The sequence below is a fragment of the Crotalus tigris genome, unplaced genomic scaffold (assembly GCF_016545835.1).
Source record: "Crotalus tigris isolate CLP2741 ecotype Arizona unplaced genomic scaffold, ASM1654583v1 scf7180000024427.8105951120:4207309, whole genome shotgun sequence".
NCBI classification, from domain to species: Eukaryota; Metazoa; Chordata; class Lepidosauria; order Squamata; family Viperidae; genus Crotalus; species Crotalus tigris.
The window spans coordinates 1,215,913-1,237,664 of record NW_024100595.1 but is presented as its reverse complement, the minus strand read 5'-3'; the positions used below and the strand labels follow the sequence as shown (position 1 = coordinate 1,237,664).

At 40.9% G+C, this 21,752-nt stretch overlaps 2 protein-coding genes across 2 annotated transcripts; both read left to right on the top strand.

Moving 5' to 3' along the window:
• Positions 1 to 1,112: 1,112 nt before the first annotated feature.
• On the top strand, positions 1,113 to 7,264 carry LOC120302256 (uncharaterized LOC112694756 homolog). The gene is made up of 5 exons (XM_039330375.1): positions 1,113 to 1,929; positions 2,604 to 2,656; positions 3,394 to 3,531; positions 4,366 to 4,512; positions 6,897 to 7,264. Exons 2-5 carry the CDS (start codon positions 2,651 to 2,653, stop codon positions 7,017 to 7,019), a joined length of 414 nt encoding a protein of 137 aa, XP_039186309.1. The 5' UTR covers positions 1,113 to 1,929; positions 2,604 to 2,650; the 3' UTR covers positions 7,020 to 7,264.
• A 6,768-nt stretch (positions 7,265 to 14,032) lies between these two features.
• On the top strand, positions 14,033 to 18,246 carry LOC120302228 (crk-like protein). Its single transcript, XM_039330312.1, has 3 exons — positions 14,033 to 15,734; positions 16,005 to 16,460; positions 17,167 to 18,246. The coding sequence occupies exons 1-3, from the start codon at positions 15,561 to 15,563 to the stop codon at positions 17,290 to 17,292; spliced, it is 756 nt and encodes a 251-aa protein (XP_039186246.1). The 5' UTR covers positions 14,033 to 15,560; the 3' UTR covers positions 17,293 to 18,246.
• The last annotated feature ends 3,506 nt before the right edge of the window (positions 18,247 to 21,752 follow it).

Below are 21,752 nucleotides of genomic sequence, written 5' to 3'. Positions count from 1 at the left end.
TCCCCGGAATACCCTGTGGCCGCCACCTTGAAAGTTTGCCGTTCCCACAGCAACGATAAAGGTGCCGCAACGAGAGCAGGCGGGAAGGCGCTTTTTGCGCATGCGTAACATGGTATCCGCTCTTAAGGTAGAGACAGAAAAAGGAAGAGTTAAAAGTCCCATTGGATCAGATGTCTTAAGAGAAGTGGGGTCGCCATCCCATTTATTTCCCTTTCTTTTTTGCTTCTTCTGGGCACAGAGGATGATTTAACAGGCCATCTGGAAGATAAACCGGCTTTCCCTTTGTATAGGATAAGTTAATAATAATAATGACTTAAACTTGCATTCCTCCACCATTCAGGGCGGCTCGCAGTCATCAAACGTCAATAAAATCAATAAAGCAAATAATGAAATATGATATTTAAGGATATTAATGTTGATAGATAATACAAAATAAATATTTAATATTAAACATATTATTAAACATATTGTTCAAAATGTACTTGGATTGTTGATTTATACCCATTTAAGAGTTTCCTTCCATATATGAGTTATCAAGTCAATAATGCAACCATTCAGAAAACTCTTGCATAGTAGATAAAAGTTCTTACTATGCAAAGCATGGTAGCCCATGATTTCTATAGTGGCCAGAGGCACTTTGAGGCTTTTACCAACAAATGCAAACCTTTGCAACCTTCAAAAAGCAGTAACCTCACCCAGGAAACCATTTTTACCTTAAAAACAGCTTTCACATAGCTGTAAAAACATTGGAAAGGGTTTCCATGTTAGGGTTTTGGATTTTTTCTTTTTGCTAGATACAGTCTTGATGTAAGTAGTAAAAAACAATGATTTTAAGATAATATACTAAAGTTGTATGCTGTCCATCTCATTCTGCAGAGCGATCCTATATGGGATAATAGACTGGTTAAACATGAGACTCAAACAGTGCAAAAATTAAGGCCGGTGTAGCTTGAACAATTACAAGTATAAACCGACAAAACGGGAAAAGTGGAAAACAGAATGAAATCTGACAGTGGCTCTCCCTCCACCTTGAAAGACTGAATCTTCTGTCCACCATCGCTGAGCACTGGCGCTTGCGCAGTACCGTAGAGCTGGAGCGCTTCTTTAGAACGAGGCAAATGCGTAGGTCTGGCATGTGAGAGAACGGACGAGGGAGGCCGCTACGAACTTCCAATTGGAACACGTCTTTTGAATCTTTCCCACCTCGTCTCATCATTCTGGGTTTATGATTGGTGACTATAATGATCGAAGGGCCCGCCGAAGAGCAGACTTGTTGCTGGGTGGGTTTGTAAAAGAAACGAGCCGCTGAACTCTGTATAGATTAAATAGCAAAAAACCAACAATCCTTTGTCCTGGGCTATTAGCAATATAACAAATTAGTGTATAACTTATGCTGCTGATGGAATAAGAAAGGCTTGGATTCCCATAAACATTGAAATATTGTCGTCCCCCCTTATTATATCGATGGAAAAATCCTCCGCTTGCCTCTCCCCGATGACGTCAGTTGGGGAGGCAGTTGCCGTATTTCTGCCAGAACGTGGAGGAGGGGGCTTCTGCTTCAGATGGCAGATGATCCAGAATTGATATGGGAAGCATTTCTCGATGACGTCACTGGTTCCCTTGATTCTTCCGCGAGCCGCACGGCTTCAGGAATTTTGGTCGTGATGGGAACCCGTAGGAGCCTGCCACAACGTTGGAGTGGAACTAGTTCCCTTGGCGACGGAGGAACGCGATTTTGATTTTAGATCCCGGGTTGTTGTTTTTTTACTCGATCCTTTTCTCCACAACAACCATGTGAGGTTAGGCCGAGAGAAGGAGCGACCCAGAGAAATTCGGGATTTGACCTGAAGTATTCCTGGCGGGAGGAAAACCCGAGAACTGTGAAAACGGACATTGGTTGACTTCATAGAAGCCCTTGCGGAGTTATTGGTTGGTTCACGAAGCGCCTACTGTAATCTCGATGCTTATAAATATTAACTAAGCAACTTGCTGGAAGATGAGCGACACCCATAGGGTGAATGCTAATGGGAAATGATTTAACAAGTTATGGGGCTTGAGAGAGGAATGTCGGATTAAGGATGCTTTCTAACGCGGTGTTTTTCAAACTTGAGAATTTTAAGATTGTGTAGACTTCTACTCCCAGAATTCCGCAGCCAGCAATTTCCTTACTGGCTGAGGAATTCTGGGAATTGAAGTCCACATAGCTTAAAGTGGCTCAGTTTGAATTCTCTAGGGTGAGAATTTTTTATGTAATATTCACAATCAGGGAAGCAGTTTGGGGTAGGAAATTGTGTAGGTGGCCCAATAAAGACAACTATTGAATTCACATCCTGCAATCTGAAAAATAGTTTATATTTTCATTACAAATTCATTAGCCGATCTGAAAATCTGTGGTGCATATAGAAGTTACAAAAAAAAGACGAGAGCCTAAGATCTGCTCTTGAACAAGACTTGGCTTGCTTTAAATTTACGCTGCTTGAAAAGTATGTATATGTATGTATTTATATGGAAACAGGAACTTAGATTAAGTCCTGACTGGTTTTTGATCAATTCCATTATGCTTATGTGATGCAATTTATTGACAACATTCTCTTTCTCTTAAGACTGTTTGACATCTATGGAGCCTCCAGACTCATTTCCCAACTGAGAAATGGCAGTAAGTGCAGCACCCATCTTAGACTTCTATGCAGGCTGTTCAATAATTCCCCTTTCCTGGCTCTCCATTGGAATGGTACTGGACTTCATAAATATACTTACAGATCAGTTATCTTAGAAGCCCAGAGTTCAAACCCAAATATTTTGAACATTGACTGTTGTGAAATAATCTCAGTTTTAAGCATTTGATAACTGTCATATATGTAATATATAGCACAAAATGCAGTAAACATGTCATGGTATATGCTATATGTTACTTGCTTGTATTTGCTGTTTAGCAGGAGTATTAATCTAAAAGATTACCTGACTTCCAAACTTTTCATAACTAGAGGAACTATACATTTGGTATAAAGACTTCCAGTTGGTGCTGTTTGATTTGTTAATGTTTAGTTGAGGTTTACCAGACAAGCCAATTTAGTCTAGTGGTTAAGGCATCAGACTAAAAAGCAGAAGATTACAAGTTCAAATCACATCTTCACCATGGAAGCTAGCTGGGTGACTTTGGGCCAGTTTCTCTCTCAGTTCAACCCAGTCGTAGGGCTGTTGTGGAGAGAATAGGAGGAGGATGGTGTACCACCTTGAATTATTTATAAAAATAATAAAGGTGAAATACACATTAAATAAAAAATAAATAAATTGATATTGAACCTAAGTTGTCTTGCATGCAACTCCATTTATGCCTCCTTACTCCTCACCCCTCCTGCTGTCAACCTACCTTTGACTTTTTCCATCTTACAGACTCCACCGCTGAATCCTCCACCAGATCTCCCCTTTGCTGCCACCTTGTTCCTGCCCCTCCCTGCCATCGTTTTCTTGGTTGTTGGTTCCTACCTGCTGCTCCTCATTCTGGTCCTGGTCCTCAGACAGTGCCTACTGGTAACTGGGAGAAGCGATAGTCAGCACTTGGGATTTAGAGATGACAGGATAAATAAGATTTAAACTATTTTCCATATTAATACTGCTGTTATTTCAGCAGTATATTAAGAGAACAGTTGTCCATTAGAAAATGAGCAAAAATAATTCATTTAGGCACTAATCTTGTGAAATCCTGACTGGATTCTCATTTACACAAATTGCATCGATTATTCCATATAGTCAGATCTATTTTCCACTATTACCTTACTTAGTCTTACCGTAGCTTTTTCTCCAAAGATTGCTAACATGCATTGTTGCTGCTTAGACACTTATGGATTACAGATAATCCTTGACTTACAACCATTTCTTTAATGACTGTTCAAAGTTACAGTGGTACTGAAAAGAGTAGCTTATGACCATTTTTCACATTAGCAACCATTGCAGCGTTCCCATGGCCATATGATCAAAATTCAGACGCTTGGCAACTGGTTTGTATTCATGATGGTTGCAGTGTCCTGGGATCATGTGATCACCTTTTGTGACCTTTGGATAAACAAAAGTCAGTGGGGAAGCCAGATTTACTTAAGAACTGTGTTACCAACTAAACAACTGCAGGGATTCACTTAACTACTGTGGCAAGAAAAATGGGGAAAAACTCAATTGTCTCACTTAGCAACAGAAACTTTGGGCTCAATTGTGGTCATAAGTCGAGGACTACCTGTACTTGCAATATGTAAATCTAAAAAATAAATTATATAGGAGCTTTGACCAGTGAGAATCAATACAGATGGAATGGCTTGTAATTATTTTGTAATTAAGCTATATCTGGTTTTGCTTTTTAATACTGCTGCTCAGGCCAGAGGTTTTTGTGCCAATTGCTGTTCCTGTGAGAAGCGGTCTTGGCCAACTTTGTGTGAATGCTGTATGGCGTGTGCCGAATCATGTAACTGTGCCCTTCCCACTCCAAATCGTTGTCTAGATCACTGCTGTTCTTGTGCTAATGTGAGTTTTCTCAAAGCCCTATTTTTCTAGAGTAAGAAGGTAGCTGGTTTAGATAATCAGTTGTTAAAAATCTGTTGAATGCCTATGGTAAAACCTTCAGCCTTTAGCAAATACAAGGGGTGTCTGTAAAATGGAAAATATATTTTTGGTCCAACCTAAAATAAACACATTGTGTCCTTTAAGTTTTGCAAAATTATTCAGATGGCTGTGGGTCAGTAGAATTGAAACCTTGAACATTTTGTTTTTTTCTGGATTTGGGTCAAGACAGTATTCAAAAGACAAGGTTGGTGTTGGATTTAGACTGGGGAGTAGCGTTATTTGGCTACACAGATAGTCCTCATTGAACGACCATTCAGTTAGCGACCCTTCAAAGTTACAACAGTGCTGAAGAAGGGGCACTTGCAATAGGTCCTCCTGGTTGCAACCATTGCACTGTCCTGTGGTCATGTGATTATGATTCAGGCACTTGGCAACTGATTCGTAATTACAACATTGTAGCATCCTGTGGTAACGTGATTGCCAGTTGCAACCTTCGTTGCTGGCTTCTGATAGACAAAGTCAATGAGGAAGCTGGCAGGAGGTTGCAAATGGCAGGTATGTCACCACAAGATGCTGTTACTGCACAAGATTCACGAGGTAGGTAAAATGAGGACCCAGATTGTTGGGGGCAATGTAAACATATATATACATTGCTTACTGGTGTACACCGCTTAGAGAGTGCTTGCACTTAAAGCGGTATATAAGTCTCATAAAATAAATAAATAAATAAATAAATAAATAAATTTAGAGTTGCCCGCAACTGCCCGTAGCTGTTGCCACCTACTACATAACAAAGGGGTTGATGGGTAAATGGAGGTTGCAGAAAACTGCAACTGCAGATGCGCCAATGCAAACACCTCCCAAATCCCAACACCTCTTCTGTGCTTTACTGTTTGGGAACCCCCTAACCAGAACATTAAAATTCATTGACATATATAAAAGGGACAGCTATGCAACCGTCCCCAAACGACATATGCATACGTTCCATCTCACATGCAATGCTGGAGAAGTCTGCTCCAACCTTAAGTTGTCATGGCCACATGACATTGCCCTTTATGACTGCATCACTTTGTGATAGGGTTGCTTCTCCTAATTTTCATCTTTAAGTGAGGACTACCTTTATTGTTGAGTGGCCTTCATTTTACGAGGGAACCAAATTATCTAAGCATCCACCAGTCATGCTATAAATATGTCCCTAGATTTCTGACTAAAAAAGACAGCAGTCTCCTAGAACAAAGAGTCTAGCCATGGAGAAAAATCAGAATTTCTGGATGTCTACGTTTGTAGGAAAAGTTATATCGGTTAATAAAATGTGCCCAATTAACTGAACATCACTTTTTGTTAGCTTTTAAAAGTATGATTGGTTTAAAAAAATCAAAAACAACCCTTCTCAATAAAACAGACAAGAGACAATGTCTGTTTTAAGCATGTAATATCATCTCAAAGCCAAGAAAAATTAATTATTTTTAGAGTTTTTCTCCTCAAAGAGTAACAGGCAGATTTGATAAATTGAATGATTTAAGTTATATTTTAAATTTTGAGCTGAAAAGCATAGATGACTGAGAAATAAAGCCAATACATAGTGGAGTAGTAACCATGAGGTCATACTTAAAAATGAATGGAATACAGGTAATCCTTAATTTACAATCACAGTGGTGCTGGTCCATTTTGGTTGTAAGTCATAATAGTTGTAAATTAGGACACCCATGTGACCAACCCAATTTTACACTTTATTGTGACGATTGTTAAGCAAACCCATTGTTTGCTATGGGCCATTTTTGCTGAACGCCAGAAGTAAATGTTGAATTTCAGCAAAAATGTCCTAAAACATGTTCATGTGACTGCAGGATGCTGCAAACGGTAATGTCAGCTGGTTTCTGAGTGACATGCAATCACATAATGGGGGGGGGGAGAGAAACAGCCACTGGAACTTTGGAACCAGGTCATAAGTAGCCTTGGGGAGGTCTGTCATAATTTTGAACAATCACTAAGCAGCCAGTCATAAATTGAGAACTAGTTATATTTGTCTACTCAGGAACACTCAAGTTAAATTAATATAGAATTTAATTGACTGTTCCTGAGTGAAGAAATGTAAGTTCAATTTGTCTCAGTCTTCAGCTAGATACAAACTCTGAAAGAAAATGAATTTCAGCATTCAAAGTGACTTTCAACTAATGTTCTTGATGCTCCCTATTATCTCTTCCTTAAACACAGATCACAATTCCAGCAGTTTTATGCTAATCACTCTGCAATATTGCTCCATGCCTTCAGTTTGAAAGGATTAATAGATTTTGATGGAGAACATTTTGTGGCTTAACAATGTATGATTTTTCTCTTCCCAACAGGGATTGGAACCAGGCAGTTGCTCCTTTCCACGCCTGTGTCCACTTTGTGACTGTGCCTGTACATACCAGCCCCCAGACTGCCAGAATATCAACTGTATTTGTTTTGAGATCAAATTGCGTTAAGGGATCTTAGCTTTCTAAATAAAAGAGATTTTTATCTGGATGCATGGAAAAATGTAGGAGACTGCAAGTGATGCTCAATACAACAAATTGTTGCTCATATTGGCAAAATTAACTTTTCTGTTGCCAAGAGATTTGAAACTTTGCACTTCTTTTTATAGCTTTTTTTCAAAACACTGATTTTTTTATGATTGTTTGATACCATGTTTTATATGAACTGCTGCATTTATAATAAATTGAATTGTCTATCCTTGTCTAATGTTTATATATGCATTAAAAGACTAGTAAAAACAATGTAGATGTACGGTAGATATGTATAAATGCAAACAATGAAGAGTTTGGGTGCCAATTTTATGGAAGTGCTTGGATATTCATATGCACTTTGGTTGCTAAATATGGGACTAAATGTAGGACTAAAAAGATGAACAGATCTGACAATTCAGTTTTATTCAACTATTATTCAACCAATGCATTTTTCTCTGCTTCCATGGTCACAAAAAAGTCTTCCTTACCTAAATCACTTTATTAGTTAAAATCTGGAAACCCAAATGAATTTTGCTTGTGGCATAAATAAGCACTCTGCAATTTTGAAATGATTGATTTGTGTGGGTCTGCAACTGAACTGGTATCTTGGAAGTCAAGGCAGCAGAAATGTACACAGAAATAACTGAAAGAATAATCCAGCTGGGAAGGGACCTTGGAGGTCTTCTAGTCCAACCCCCTGCTCAAGTAGGAGACCTTATACCATTTCAGACAAATGGTTGTCCAATTCAAAATCTTTGTGAACTCCCACATTGAATCTGCACATTATGCCAAGCCATCCAGTTTGGGTTATTATGTTGTATGATCAATACACAACACCACAGTGGTTTGTAAGCTGGCTTAATGTTTCATTATGATGCAGAGCTCTAGTTTATTCAAACTATAAATGAGTCATAACTTAACAGGATATGTGAACTATTCGTTTTTTTAACAAGTTCAAGTTTAAAGAAATTTATATTTTAAGCTCATATTTTCCTACCAGGGAACTTAAAAACTGCATTTAATAAGAAAGTTGAAAAGGTATATGGATTCATCCACTCAGATTCATGTCTGAACAGGAATGCCAAGCTATATCCCCTCCCTCCAGTCCCTGTTTGGTACTTTATATCACACCAGCTATTAAAAGTTATCTTGCTCTGTTTTTTTATCTTCCAATGAAAGATATTGAGGTGCCTCATTTAGGTAGCACGTAGGCCAACTTTTTTTGTTATGGCCAGAAGCAAAAACCTCTGCACCAATGAAGTTTTGTGTTATTATGCCAAGCTGCCCAGGGCCATTAATCTGTTTGTGCAAGGATCCAGATAGCCCAGCTCACATGTCTGTGACTGCATAATGCTGTTCCTCACGTAGGTAAACAAATTAAGGCAATGCTATCTTGGTTGCTGTCTTTGTAGCTTAGTCAGAATTCTTTCAATAGGTCAGATGTTGCTCTCCAAAGCCATGATTTTTGATTAAAAATATCAGTATACACATCAAATGAGCTACCATATATATATATATATATATATATATATATATATATATATATATATATATATATATATATATATATGTATGTATATGCACAAACCCACATATGTACTTTTTTCAGATCAGTATAGAAATATCAAGCATACCTTCATCTTTTCACGTGTATTTATGTACACACACATACTGAGCTAAAGGAAATTGTGTGCTTATTTGAGTAAAGATGGTCTGCTAATGACTTGAGGGCAAAACAATTTGAAGGGCAATGAACAAAACCAGGGTAAATATGTAACGATTGAGGATTAAGGTGTGAGGGCCTTTGGTCTTAACTGACTTAAAAGATTGCTGCTATAATATGCCTCTCAGACTGACATAATTAGGTGTAACATTTGTCCTTAGTCAGATGATCTTATAACAAAGTTAAAGCCCACTGAATTATGACTTTTTATTATGGTGACAAAGATATGCAATTAAAACAAACTGAGATGGTTATGTTCATTCCATAGGTAAGTTATGGTTTGCTTCACTATTGAATAAGTAGAAAAATATGAAGACAAAAATCAATGATACCAAACAGAAATTTTTAAGTTTGTTGGAAATTCTGAAATGGAACACCCTTCTCTTTAAGATCTGGAAACACCACCACCCTCAGCCTTGAACTTTTGGAAAGTTGTTAGGAATTGGCTTTCCCCCCAGGCACTTCAAATAGCTGGATAAATATAAGTTGTTGAATTAGGCGTCTAGTTTTTCTTGTTCATTGTATTGTTTTATTGTGTTTCTTATTATTGTTAGCCTCCCAGAGTCATATTTCACAAGATGAGGAGCCACAGATCACTTATATGAGAGAGAGATAAGATTTAGCTAGAGGGCTGACCCTGTAGGGTGATGATTAGAGATCTTGATTCTCCATTTCTAGAAGTCAATTGATTCTATATACTCTGGCCCTGCCATCTTGACTTGGTGCAGCTATTTGTAATTACTGCTGCCACGGGATGTTATCAGATGTCCTGCCTTTAACCCTGATATGTGAGACAGATGGGGGTCCCAAAGCCTGTGAACCTGCCTGGTAAATCAGCAGGGAAAATAAAGCTGATAAAATGTCATAAAATATACAGCATAGAGTAGAGTGAAATGTGATACTAGGGAAATCCCCTTTCTCCTTTGGGAGACAGATCAATATTACAAGGTGTACATCAATTTCACAAGGTTTGCACACACAACAAAAGGTTTAAAAAGTTTTTTTTTCTAATTTGAAGTAAACAAAGGTGAAGTTAAAAATAAATAAATGTGAAGATCACAAATAGCATCTGAAGAGAATTTCCGATTGAAATCTATGAGAAAAATTAAAATCCCGCTAAGATTTACAATCACAGATCTTGTATAGAGAAAACAGACCTGAGGGAAGGAAAGGGGAAAGAGGAGAAAGGAGGGGAGGAGGAAGGGGAGAGGGAGAGAAGAGACTTAGCTCAAATTTGTTACCTATTCTTTAAGATTAAATAGACCACTGTGGAAAAAATTCTCTGCTAGCTTCCCTGGATTTCTTAAACCCTTAATTCCAGCTTTTGAACAGTGGGCATCTGGGACACAAACTTGAAACCTCCGGCCTTTTACTCTATGGGTTCATCCATAGACTTTTATTTTAGTTCAGAAAATTAACATACTTATAAATCAAGTTCTATTTGATGACAACCTAGTTACAACCACTTATTTTCTTGGCAGCAGAATTAGTTTGCCTTCTGAGTTCTCACTTAGTCTTCTAGGCTACATGCTGGAGGTGTCTCATTCAAGTCCTGACTAGGCTTGGCCTTTCTCAGGATATTGGCTAACATAAAGTCAGCCATCTGAAAGTGAATTATAAAACCTGCAACTGGCATTTGTTTCTAGTTTCTACTGACATTTTTGGGCCTCTTAATAAGTTTAAACACCAAGGAGCGCTGGAAGTAAAGAACCTCTTTATATCTTTCCATATGACAGTCAGTCATAACAATCATCAGAAGTCAAAACGTCAGGATGGTGGTCACAACCATGTGGTCCCAACCTTGTTCCTTTAATATATTTGGCACTAAAGGGGGACAAGGCTGTGTGGAGCCATAGCCACTATTTTTAGTTTTCTGACCTATCCTACAGACACTACTGGACAATAAAGTTAATTAATCTTAAATACCAATACCAATAGCACTTAGACCAGTGATGGCGAACCTTTTAGAGACCGAGTGTCCAAACTGCAACCCAAAACCCATTTATGCATCGTTGGGTGCCAGGTGGGTGTGGCCCATTGGGTGGGTTGTGGCCAATTGGTTGGGCGTGGCTATGGTGGTAACAGCAGACTGGGTGGGACTAAAAAGTTCAATCAATCAATTCGAACTTTGCAAGATCTTTTTTTTCCCATGAGAAGTTGAAATTGACTGATTGATTGAACCTTTTTTTTTTTTTGCAGCAGAGGCCTAAAATGAAAAGGTTTTATAAAACCCACTGAAGGCCTAGGACTGGGGCGACGGTACGCGTGCCCAGAGAGAGTTCTGAGTGCCGCCTCTGACACCCGTGCCATAGGTTTGCCACCACTGACTTAGACTTATATACTGCTTCACAGTGCTTTGTTGTTGTTGTTAATTGCGAAGTGGTGTCCGACCCATCGCGACTCCATGGACAACATTCCTCCAGGTCTTCCTGTCCTCTACCATTTTCTGGAGTCCATTTAAGTTCACATCTACTGCTTCAGTGACTCCATCCAGCCACCTCATTCTCTGTCGTCCCATTCTTCTATTGCTCTCAATCTTTCCCAACATTAGGCTCTTCTCCAGTGAGTTCTTCCTTCTCATTAGGTGGCCAAAGTATTTGAGTTTCAACTTCAGGATCTGGCCTTCTAAAGAGCAGTTGGGCTTGATCTCTTCTAGGACTGACCGGTTTGAATACCTTGCAGTCCAAGGGACTCGCAGGCGTCTTCTCCAGCATCATAGTTCAAAGGCCTCAATTCTTTGTCGCTCAGCCTTTCTTATGGTTCAACTTTCACATCCAAACATTGCAACTGGGAAAACCATGGCCTTGACTATACGCACTTTTGTTGGCAGGTTGATATCTCTGCTTTTTAGTATGCTGTCTAGATTTGCCATATCTTTCCTCCCCAGGAGCAAACGTCTTTTAATTTCTTGGCTGCAGTCCCCATCTGAGGTGATCTTGGAGCCCATCTATTTGCCAGGAATTGAGAGGGCCGGATGCCATGATTTTGGTTTTCTTAATGTTGAGTTTCAAGCCAACTTTTGCACTCTCCTTCTTCACCCGCATCAAGAGGCTCTTTAGTTCCTCTTCACTTTCTGCCATGAGAGTGGTATCATCTGCATATCTTAGGTTATTGATATTTCTCCCAGCAATCTTAATTCCAACTTTTGATTCATCTAGCCTTACCCTCTGTAAGCAGTTTACAGACTCAGCATATTGCCCCCAACAATCTGGATCCTTATTTTACCCACCTCAAAAGGATGGAAGGCTAAATCAACCTTGAGCCAGTCAGGATCAAACGGCTGGCAGTTGGCACAATTAGTCTGCAATATTGCATTTTAACACTGTACCACCAAGGTTCTTATTGGCACTTAATCAGCAAACCAATGGCTGAGTGGACTGATACATTAATATTTACCAGTTAAAAAAATACCACCTATTTTCATTTATCTGTGAACATTTCCAATAATCTAGTACAAAGCTCAGGATTCAGAATTGTGCCCCTGCTTATTGGAAATATCTCTTAATAATCATATCACTAATTCTATCGATGGCTCCCTCCAGCAAAGATGAAGAGAAATAAATAGCAAAAAGCAGGAACACACACACATATAACATCTCAGAGGCCACAGCCAGACTACTAGCACCCCATGGTATAGAAGTAGCTCACAGACCTAACCAAACCCTACGATCAAAAATTATGCGTCCAAAGGACCCCCTATCTACCATGGAGAAATCTGCTATTGTTTATAAGATCAACTGCAAAAACTGCGAACGCAACTATGTGGGAGAAACAGCCAAACGCTTGAAAACTCGCCTCCACGAACACAAACTGGCCATAAAACGAGGTGAACCACACTCTCAACTTTGGATGCATATGGCACAACAAGGCCATCAGTTTGACTTCAATAACACCCTTATCGTAACCAGTGATGCCACGAAGGGAGGTCGGCTGCTAAAAGAAGCCTGGTTCTCGAATAACAACTCAATCAATCGTCACATTGACTTGCACCCAGCACAACAAGCGCTACGAAAATGGAACTCAAACCATCATCCTTTATATCACAAACCTTACAATCAACATCCACAACGTTCTAAACCAGGAGCTACACCTCCTCCCTACCAGAAACAATCTGATATAGACTACCCAGAAACCTCCCAACAACATCAAGGGGAAACCACACCCCCTTTAATTGGAGAAAACAACAATAATGACATTGGAGCGCTTAAGAAATTTGAGGATAGAACCACTAAATTTAGCACTACCCATAATAATAATAAAAGTGAATATCCCATACAGAGAGGGGAGAAAAAACATGTGATGACGACCCGTTGGCTTGATAAAAGGGAAAGTAACATGAGCGGGGAATCTGCCCAAATACCAACAGACTTTTGCTCACAGAAATGGGGGGGGGGGATTTAACTTGAATATTGACCTACGAGGGAAGATGAGCATGGAGGACACCATGATGGAGGAGGATGATTCAAATGGAGATGTGAACACAAGTGCTCGAGGAAGAAATCTTTACTCCATTCCCCCTCCCACCTATCAGCTGTTCAGCGGGGAATGCTGGCACGGTCTAGGAACCAAGCGCAGACGTCTATGGAACCCATTTAAACCACCTTGTTAGAAACGGTCTCTCAGCTCTGAAGATGTTGGGGAGTTTTCCCAACGAAAGCTTGGCAACCTTTTAATATAGTAAAATACTTTAATTAAAGTATTTTAACTTTAAACTCTCCTGGTGAACGTGCTTTATTCATTCCATTTATATGTGTGTGTATATATGTGTGTGTGTGTGTGTGTGTGTGTGTGTGTGTGTGTGTGTGTGTGTGTGTGTGTGTATGTATATATATATATATATATATATATGTATATGTATATATATAAATATAAAAATCAATAACATTAGTTATAAAATATAACATAACCTATAACTTCTTGAATACCTCATACCTTACAAATTTGACTACATATTTCCATCATACATGTAGCAATTATATGCTCCCTTTATTTATATACTTTTAATATTTTTATCCATGTATTCTATGGTATATGCTAAATAAATAAATAAATCCCCCCATCCACCCATCCTTGCAGCCACAACCTCCCCTTCCCCAGCTCGACCGCAGCCTCCACCTCGGCGTGGAAGGCCATTTTCCCACAATGAAGATGGTGGCAGCCCCTTCCCCTAGACCCCCCCCCTTGCCAACCCTCAAGATGGCTGCCCCACCCCCGCTTAAAAAGGGGAGGGGGAGGAGGGTGGGTGCGTCACTTTCCCATCAGCCCTTCGGCAGCTGCAATCCGGATTGCGGGCAGCGGTTTCGGGCAGGGGCGGGTCGTCTACCCGCCAGGACTCCCAGGCTTTCAAAGGGCAGGGCAGGGTCGGGACGAGGCGATGGGCGCCAGGCCGCGGGGGAGATCCAGGGAGGGAGCGGGCTGTTGAACGGGGTCGCCGTGGGAGAGCCCTGCCGCGTCCCTGGATAGGAGTGCAGGGAAAGCTGGCAGACATGTGCAGCCGAGGCTTTATTGTGGAGTCCCGGCGGGGGAGCCTCGGCAGGGCGCTCCGCTGATTCGGAGGATGTCCTGGGCAAAAGAGGCGCTGGCCGGTTGCATCGGGGAGTTACGAGGTTGCGATGCCGTGGTAGAGAAATCGCCGGGCGGGTGCAGATAAAATGAGGGATTCGGGGTCTATTTGCCTGGTGGAGGGGTAGCGCGGCCGGCTTTGGAGGCAGAGCTAGATGGCCTCATGTGGGATGCTCCCCATTTAGGCAGGGGGGCGAGGGCTTGTTTTTCTCTGCTGCAGTGGGGCTTGAGAGGGAGAGAAGGCGGGTCAATTTCTGATGTGCCAGAGGCCTTGGGGAAATAGTTTTAATTAGCTCAGAAGCAGCAGCTGTTAATTGGGGTGCGGTGGTTTTCTCCAGAGGACGACCTAGTAATAGAAGGATGCAGGGCAGAGGACTGAGTCCATCTGTGGCGGATCCTATTCAAGGCTTTTGTGGGTTAAAGGCTACGTGGGGCTTGTGACTCTGTGGAAGATAATCCTCTCCGTTTAGGTGCCTGTGAACCATGCCAGCTTTGTCTGTGAAAAATTAAGGCTTTTCAAATTTGACTTTAAAATGAGAGCACCCCGTTATTTTTAAATTTTGTGTGTGGTGCTGATGTCTCATATAATGCTTCATGTTAATTTAAATGGAGTGGAGATTTTGTAGTTTACTCAATCTATTCTCTTAATTTTATCTGAATATTAAAGATACTATATTGATTCCTATGTAAATAAATATATTACTCATATGATTGCATTGTATCGATGTTTTTCCGATGTAAGCTACCTTTGAGTAGCTGGTTAATTCTTTGATTGATTGTAAGCATAAAGTGATTTGTTATTGTTGAAAGTATCCCTCTTACTCCATTATGTTCAAACTAGGAAACATGAAAGACTTAATAATTGTTTCCCATTAATTATAACAATTTGATTGCAGAAACTTTATTTGCATTCCTGAGATATTACTTTTCTTTTGAGAAAATATTGCTGTGGTGTGGAAGTGTGTGGGAAAGTAGCTGTGGATACTCTTGGGAGATACCAAGTTTGAATAGTAGACTTTAGGCTGAAAGATTTTGGGGTGGAACTACAAAAGAAGTCCTGTTCCCTTGCAGGATCATACATGTGATTATTAAAGGTCCTACTAAACTACTGAAATGGCAAGCATTCAACAGGGTAACTTTCTTTCATAAAGCATTGTTAAATATTGGAGCAAAACTTATCAGGTTTTTGTAGGAATAACATTCAACAAAGAGACTGGTGGGTTTTTCCACCTTCAATGTTCCCTCAAGCCATGTCTGCTTTTGGGGATGCTCATGAATGGTATATGGGCGCTCTGAGTCGTCAAGAAGCAGCTGCATGTCTCCAGGGACACCGCCATGGGACCTTTCTGGTACGAGACAGTACTACGTGCCCTGGTGACTACGTCCTCTCCGTCAGTGAAAACTCCAAGGTGATTTTTGTATAATCCTAATATCTGGTGGGGGAAAACAAGCATGCTTGTGGAGAGTTAGCAGGGAGTTGCTGATAGATTTAGAAGAGTGACTTTTTAGGTGTTTGAACTTTAGTATCCAGAATACTTGGCACTGGGGCATTCTGGGATTTGAAGTTCACTTACCTAGAGGGATGTATCCTAGCTGGGCAAGGTTGATTGTTCTATCATGAAATTGATGAAGATTTGAGACAGCAGGCTTATGCTTCTTTGTGATTCTGTCTCTTCCAGGTGTCACACTACATTATAAACAGCCTCCCTGGGCGTCTACGGATTGGGGAGCATGAATTTGACGGGTTTCCAGCGCTTTTAGACTTCTACCGCCTGCATTATCTGGACACTACTACCTTGGTAGCTCCCTTGGGACGCGTTGTAGCCCCTTCCTCTGCCCAGCCACCTCCTGCTGGCGAGTGGGTCCGTGCCCTCTATGACTTTGTTGGCCGTGACCAGGAAGACCTTCCCTTCACCAAAGGGGAGCCTTTGCGAGTTTTAGCCAAGCCAGAAGAGCAGTGGTGGACAGCTCAACGTGCCGATGGGCGTGTGGGTATGATACCCGTGCCATATGTCCAGCCTTGTCCATATGCTCATCCCAGCAGCCATGGCGCCCCCCGACACGCTCCCATAATAGCCAGAGCAGTCCAACGAAGGGTGCCTGGTGCCAGTGACAAAACAGCATTGGCCTTTGAGGCAAGTCACCATAAGAGTAAAAATAAATGTTTAAAAAGGTCAGGATGATCTTGATCATGGAGGGTGGTGGGATGAATAAATATCTGGTTGTTACGTCTGTATATGAATGGGGATTTATCACTGGTAGTGGTGATGATATAGATTAATGATGAATCTTGAGCAATGTTTCTTTTGTTGCTAGGAGGCATGGAATTATGGCCTTTAAAAGTTATAATGTTGGGGATAATACAAATTATGCTGATACGATTATTCACCAGCGGCTTTGCTGGTGAAAGAATCCAAGCTACAGATTTCTGACTGCTCTTAAGGAGGCCATTGCAATTATCAAACTATTTCCTAGGACTGAGGGATGTGCAGGGGAGATAGCTTAAAAAATCATAATAAACGGAACATGCTTGGATTTTGGCATTCCTAGCAATCCAGTTCTTTCATGCTAGTATTTTTGCAAATTGGAAATATGCTGGCCTGGAACTTATTCCTCATTTGAAATGACCACTAAAAATATAAAAAGCTTCATCTGTCAGGTGTTGGGGAAAAGAGGTCATTTTTCACCAGCTTGATACCCAACAATTGTGGGAGTTGTTTGGCTGTATGTTTCAGGAGTTATAATTCCAGCACAGAAGTTAGGAAAGATTGAGATACTGGATAAGTACAGAAAGGTGGGCAGTCTTCTGATCTTGGCTTTGTGTCTTGTGATATTCCACAGGTGGGTGATCTCATTGCAGTCACCAAGATGAATGTCAATGGTCAATGGGAGGGAGAGCTGAATGGGCGCCGTGGACATTTCCCCTTCACCCACGTCAAAGTCCTAGACTCTGAAGAAACCAGCTGAATATCCAGTGGAGCACCTGAACTGCTGACCCTCACAGGATCACGATGCTCTGAATTCCCTTTGAACTTCTTGAACTTTTTGATGTGAATGTTAAATTATGACCTCCTCAGTAGACTCTTGTGATGATCCAGCAGGATACGGGCGCTGTGACCATCTTCACCTCCTCGACTTAGGAAAGCTGCTCCTTGATAACATTATTCTTAAATGCTATTGTAGTTGACTTGATATACTTTGACTTTTCTGGGCTTGTTCCTTTTTGCTTCCTAAGAACTTTTACTGCTTTGGCCTTGTGATTTTCAATTATATGCCCTTGAATTTGCTTCATTTGCATCCTATGACCTATGAAATAAGAAGCTCTGAGCTTTCATGAGGAACCCTTTGCCTTCCTGTTTCCCTTGGGCCTTGCTTGCTTGGAGAGAAGTGGCCATGCTTGGTTTTGACCAGATAAACAGAACTGTGCCACTTCTTGTAAGATCCCCGCTCAACTTGTTGTCTGTTCCAAAACTGCCTTGTTAATTAAAGTTTCCTGCTGATTATTTCTCAGCTGCTATGGACGTCTTCTGGGGAGGGGCTGAAGGATGGATCTGGGGAAAGAGTAACAGTGCTGCCATGGTAACTAGCATCACAACCCAGGCCTTGCAGGTTGCCATGGGGAACTGGATCACAGCCTATTGCTGGAGATAGGCTGAAGATTGCAGCAGTATGCACCACAGGTGTGGTTTGGGGCCTCTTGATCTCCACTTGTTCCATCAAGCCTCCCTTTCCATGTGTAGGAACAGCTCCTCTGGCTCACTGGTGCAGTATTTTTCCTTACTAAATTATAAGCAAATATACTGGTGCTTGTGACCTCTGCTTAGCTCTTTTCTCCCCATGTAATCTCAGCTTCCCTATACTGATTCATTTTGTGACAATATACATGTGCAGTATATTCAAAATACAGTGTCCTAGAAGAAACCTTCCCAATCTGTCATAATTCTCAAAATGACTGCAGTGGTCCCTCTGTGTACATGGCTGGGGGATGGTTGTGTCATGTGCAATTAATATTTAGAAACTAGACTAATATGGTGCATTGTAATAGATTGTCGATTACTTTGAAACAATCCAGAGACAAATATTGCACAAATACATGTTAGAGGATGGGGGCAATTTAATGTGATAGGCAGGGTTTTTTTTCTGAATTCCTCTAGGTATTTAAAAATGTAAGCAGGTGGCAGGCAATTTTTGTGGCTGAGATAGGCTTCTAATATTTAGAAGAGGCCCAAGAGCCCACTACAGGTATACATTTAATACTCCTGTATTTTCTGGCTCACAATGATAGAAAACCTCATTCTAAGAGTCATAAAAAGCTCCTGAGATGTATGCAATTCTGATAACCACAAGTTACTCACCTCTATTACATATTGTGTTTTCTCAAAAATAAGATCGGATCTTATATTAATTTTTGCTCCAAAAGATGCAGTAGGGCTTATTTTCCGGCTAGGTCTTATTTTCGGGGAAATACAGTACTAAATGGGGCTGGCTGACAATCTTAACTGGGGCTTATTTTTGGGGTAGGGCTTATATTACAAGCATCCTGAAAAATGCTAGAGCTTATTTTCCAGTTGGGTCTTATTTTGGGGGAAACACGATATACTATATATTAGAACAGTGGTTCTCAACCTATGGGTCGCGACCCCATTTGGGGTCGATCAACCATTTTTCGGGGGTCGCCAAAAAAGGCGATCTGCCATTTTCTCCCCTCAGGGGGCGGCGCGGCGCATGTGCGCGGCGCATGGGGCAGCCCCACCCCCATGCACACGGCGCATGCGCGGCCCCGCCCCCATGCGCGCAGCCCCGCGCATGCGCAGAGCGTTTGTGTGACGGGGTCGCCGTCGCACAAACGTTGAGAACCACTGTATTAGAACCTTTGAAGCATACATTCTGGGCAAAAGCCTCAAGGTTTTCAAAGTTTTTAAAACATTCTTGCCATTATTCTTATGTTAAGCCAACATTTATATTTTAATTTCTATTCTTTGTTCACAATCTAATTCTCTGGAACAAGTGGGAATGAATCTGATCCTAATCATCTTCAGGATAACTCTAACATTTGATCACCACTGTTGGCTCTATCCTTAATAATATGCATCTCTTTCTACTTCAGATTTTGATTGTAGATCCCAGAATTTTGTAAAGCTTTCCAGATCATGTGCCTATGTTAAATTTTTGCAGCAAATAAATAAAGGCTAGTTTTGTGTGTTGGAAACACAAACTTGCCAAGTATATGTTGGCCTATTAATCTAGATACAGTATTCTTAAGACAAATCAATGCAGGCTTAGTGTTATCAAAGGTTAGGTTTACTCATCATATTATTCCATTGTTCCACCCATTCGGGTTAATATACAATGCTAAATCATACACTATGATTTACCAATCACAATGACTTGCACATAGCACTAAACTATACTGTGATTTGTTTGCTTTGAGATCAGTGTGATGTATAAATCCCCCATTTATGGAGTCTGGCTTGGTGAGTTGTGTAAAAAATACGTGAGAATTTAAAACATGACCAGATTATCATAACAGCCCCTGTAAGCTATGATTTATTCATCCAATAGATCGATAAGGTGAAAACTTTATAGATGATCATATGGAAGTCCCTATAACCTTTCTGTGGCTAAATTGACCAGCCACAGGGAAATATTTTGCTCATGTTTACACTTGCCTCACCTAGAGATCTGCTTATGCAATGTAAAATGAGAGCACTTTTTTCTTCCTTCTGGCAAACATTGCAGGGTGCATTTCTGTCCACCTCATGCTAATGAAATGTTTGCTAAAAACCATTCATCTGACTTATAACAGCTGTAGTGCAGCCATTTCCTTCTCTCTTAATTACAGGGTGGGGAAGAATATGTATGTGTGATTTCTAGTTCTTATTCATAGTTGGGATCATGCAAAAGCATGTTTTGTTTTAATACATTAATCCTCTACTTACAACTATTCATTTAGCAACTGTTATACAATAGCACTGATAAAAAGTGACTTACAACCAATACTCACACAACAAGTGCATCCCCACTGTGATCAAAATTCTGGTTTTTGTTCAACCAACATGTATTTATGACTCCTGGAGTATCCTGTGGCCATGTGATCAACATTCACAATTTTCCCAGGCAGCTTCTGACAAGCAAAATCAGTGGGGGAAGATGGATTTGCTTAACGACTGCATGATTCAAGTAACAACTGCAGTGATTCGCTTAATAACAGTGGCAAAAAAGGTGGTAAAATTGGGCATAACTTACTTAACAACCACCTCATTTAGCAAGGGAAATTCTGGTCCCAATTCTGACCTTAAGGACTTTCTGTCAAAAGCTTGTTGGATAGCCATTCCAGTCAGATTCAGACAGAATCTATTTAACACACACAGCTGATTAATTACAAGTGCTGGATTCATAGTCTCCTATACTGAAAACAGATCGTTCACTTAGTGGCTTAGTGCAAGGAGTGACCTCTGATAAAATTAGTTTATGACTTAAACTACATGACATTCTGTGGTCTAATTGAACAACAGCTTTATCACAACTACACAAACTTTTCAGTTCCCTGGAGCTTTTTCCCCAAGAGAACTGGTGCAAATTCGAGGGATGAGAGGAGAAATTGATGCATTCAGAGATGCGCAAGGAGCAGCAATGTCCAAAAATAGGACCAGGTCATGCCTGTTGCTTAATATGTCTCTGCAGAAGCCTTAATTTATGGAAGGGATTAGAAATCTCGAAGAGTTTCTAAATTTCCAGTAGCCCATAATGTTGTAAGGTAAGCTGTCCAGAGTCACCTTGTGGCGAGATCAAGTGGCAAATAAATTTAATAAACAAAGCCTTATCCTCAGTCCTGAAATCAAAAAGTGAATCTTTGATCTGTTTCCTATCCGCCACTGAAGATTTGTCTTCCCATTTTTGCTTTCCCATTCTTTGGGCCTACAGAGGGAAAAACCATATTCTGATTCTTTCTGCCTGCCCTTCTTGTTGTGTTGCAGTTGGCAGCCTTGACCCATTTAACTCTCTGGTGGCTTAAAAATGCGGTTCCTCCCAGAGGACAGTAGGTGGCATTGACAACCTTGACATCCTGGGCCCAGGAGCAGAAACTGAAATCCAGCAGTAATCCAAGTGAGATACCAGGAGAAGGAGATTTGGTAAGAGGGTGGTGCCTTCATAGCGAATGGCAAAGAGGGGAAGGGGAAAACTAGGAACGGGAGTATCTGCTAACCAACTATTTCTGCATGGGGGGGGGCTTAGAGGGGTCCAAGTAGGAAGGGGTCTGAAGAACAGAAAGTGTGTTGCAACTGAGCAATGCCTCCTTGGTGGGGGGGTTGGATGGTCCCCCCTCCCTCATCTCGTGACCCTCTCGCTCTTTCTTGCTCTGCAAGGAATGTCAAGAGCCTCGTGTTTCACCTGCTCAGGTCCCGGGGCCTATATTTAGCCTGCCT

Bases quoted from the DNA above. Each gene is read 5' to 3' on its own strand.
- LOC120302256 (XM_039330375.1), top strand. The intron at 3,532-4,365 runs GTAACTGGGAGA...ACTGCTGCTCAG, and splicing joins TCCTCAGACAGTGCCTACTG to GCCAGAGGTTTTTGTGCCAA. The intron at 4,513-6,896 runs GTGAGTTTTCTC...TCTTCCCAACAG, and splicing joins ACTGCTGTTCTTGTGCTAAT to GGATTGGAACCAGGCAGTTG.
- LOC120302228 (XM_039330312.1), top strand. From the start codon at position 15,561: ATGTTCCCTCAAGCCATGTCTGCTTTTGGGGATGCTCATGAATGGTAT. The intron at 15,735-16,004 runs GTGATTTTTGTA...TGTCTCTTCCAG, and splicing joins CCGTCAGTGAAAACTCCAAG to GTGTCACACTACATTATAAA. The intron at 16,461-17,166 runs GCAAGTCACCAT...GATATTCCACAG, and splicing joins AAACAGCATTGGCCTTTGAG to GTGGGTGATCTCATTGCAGT.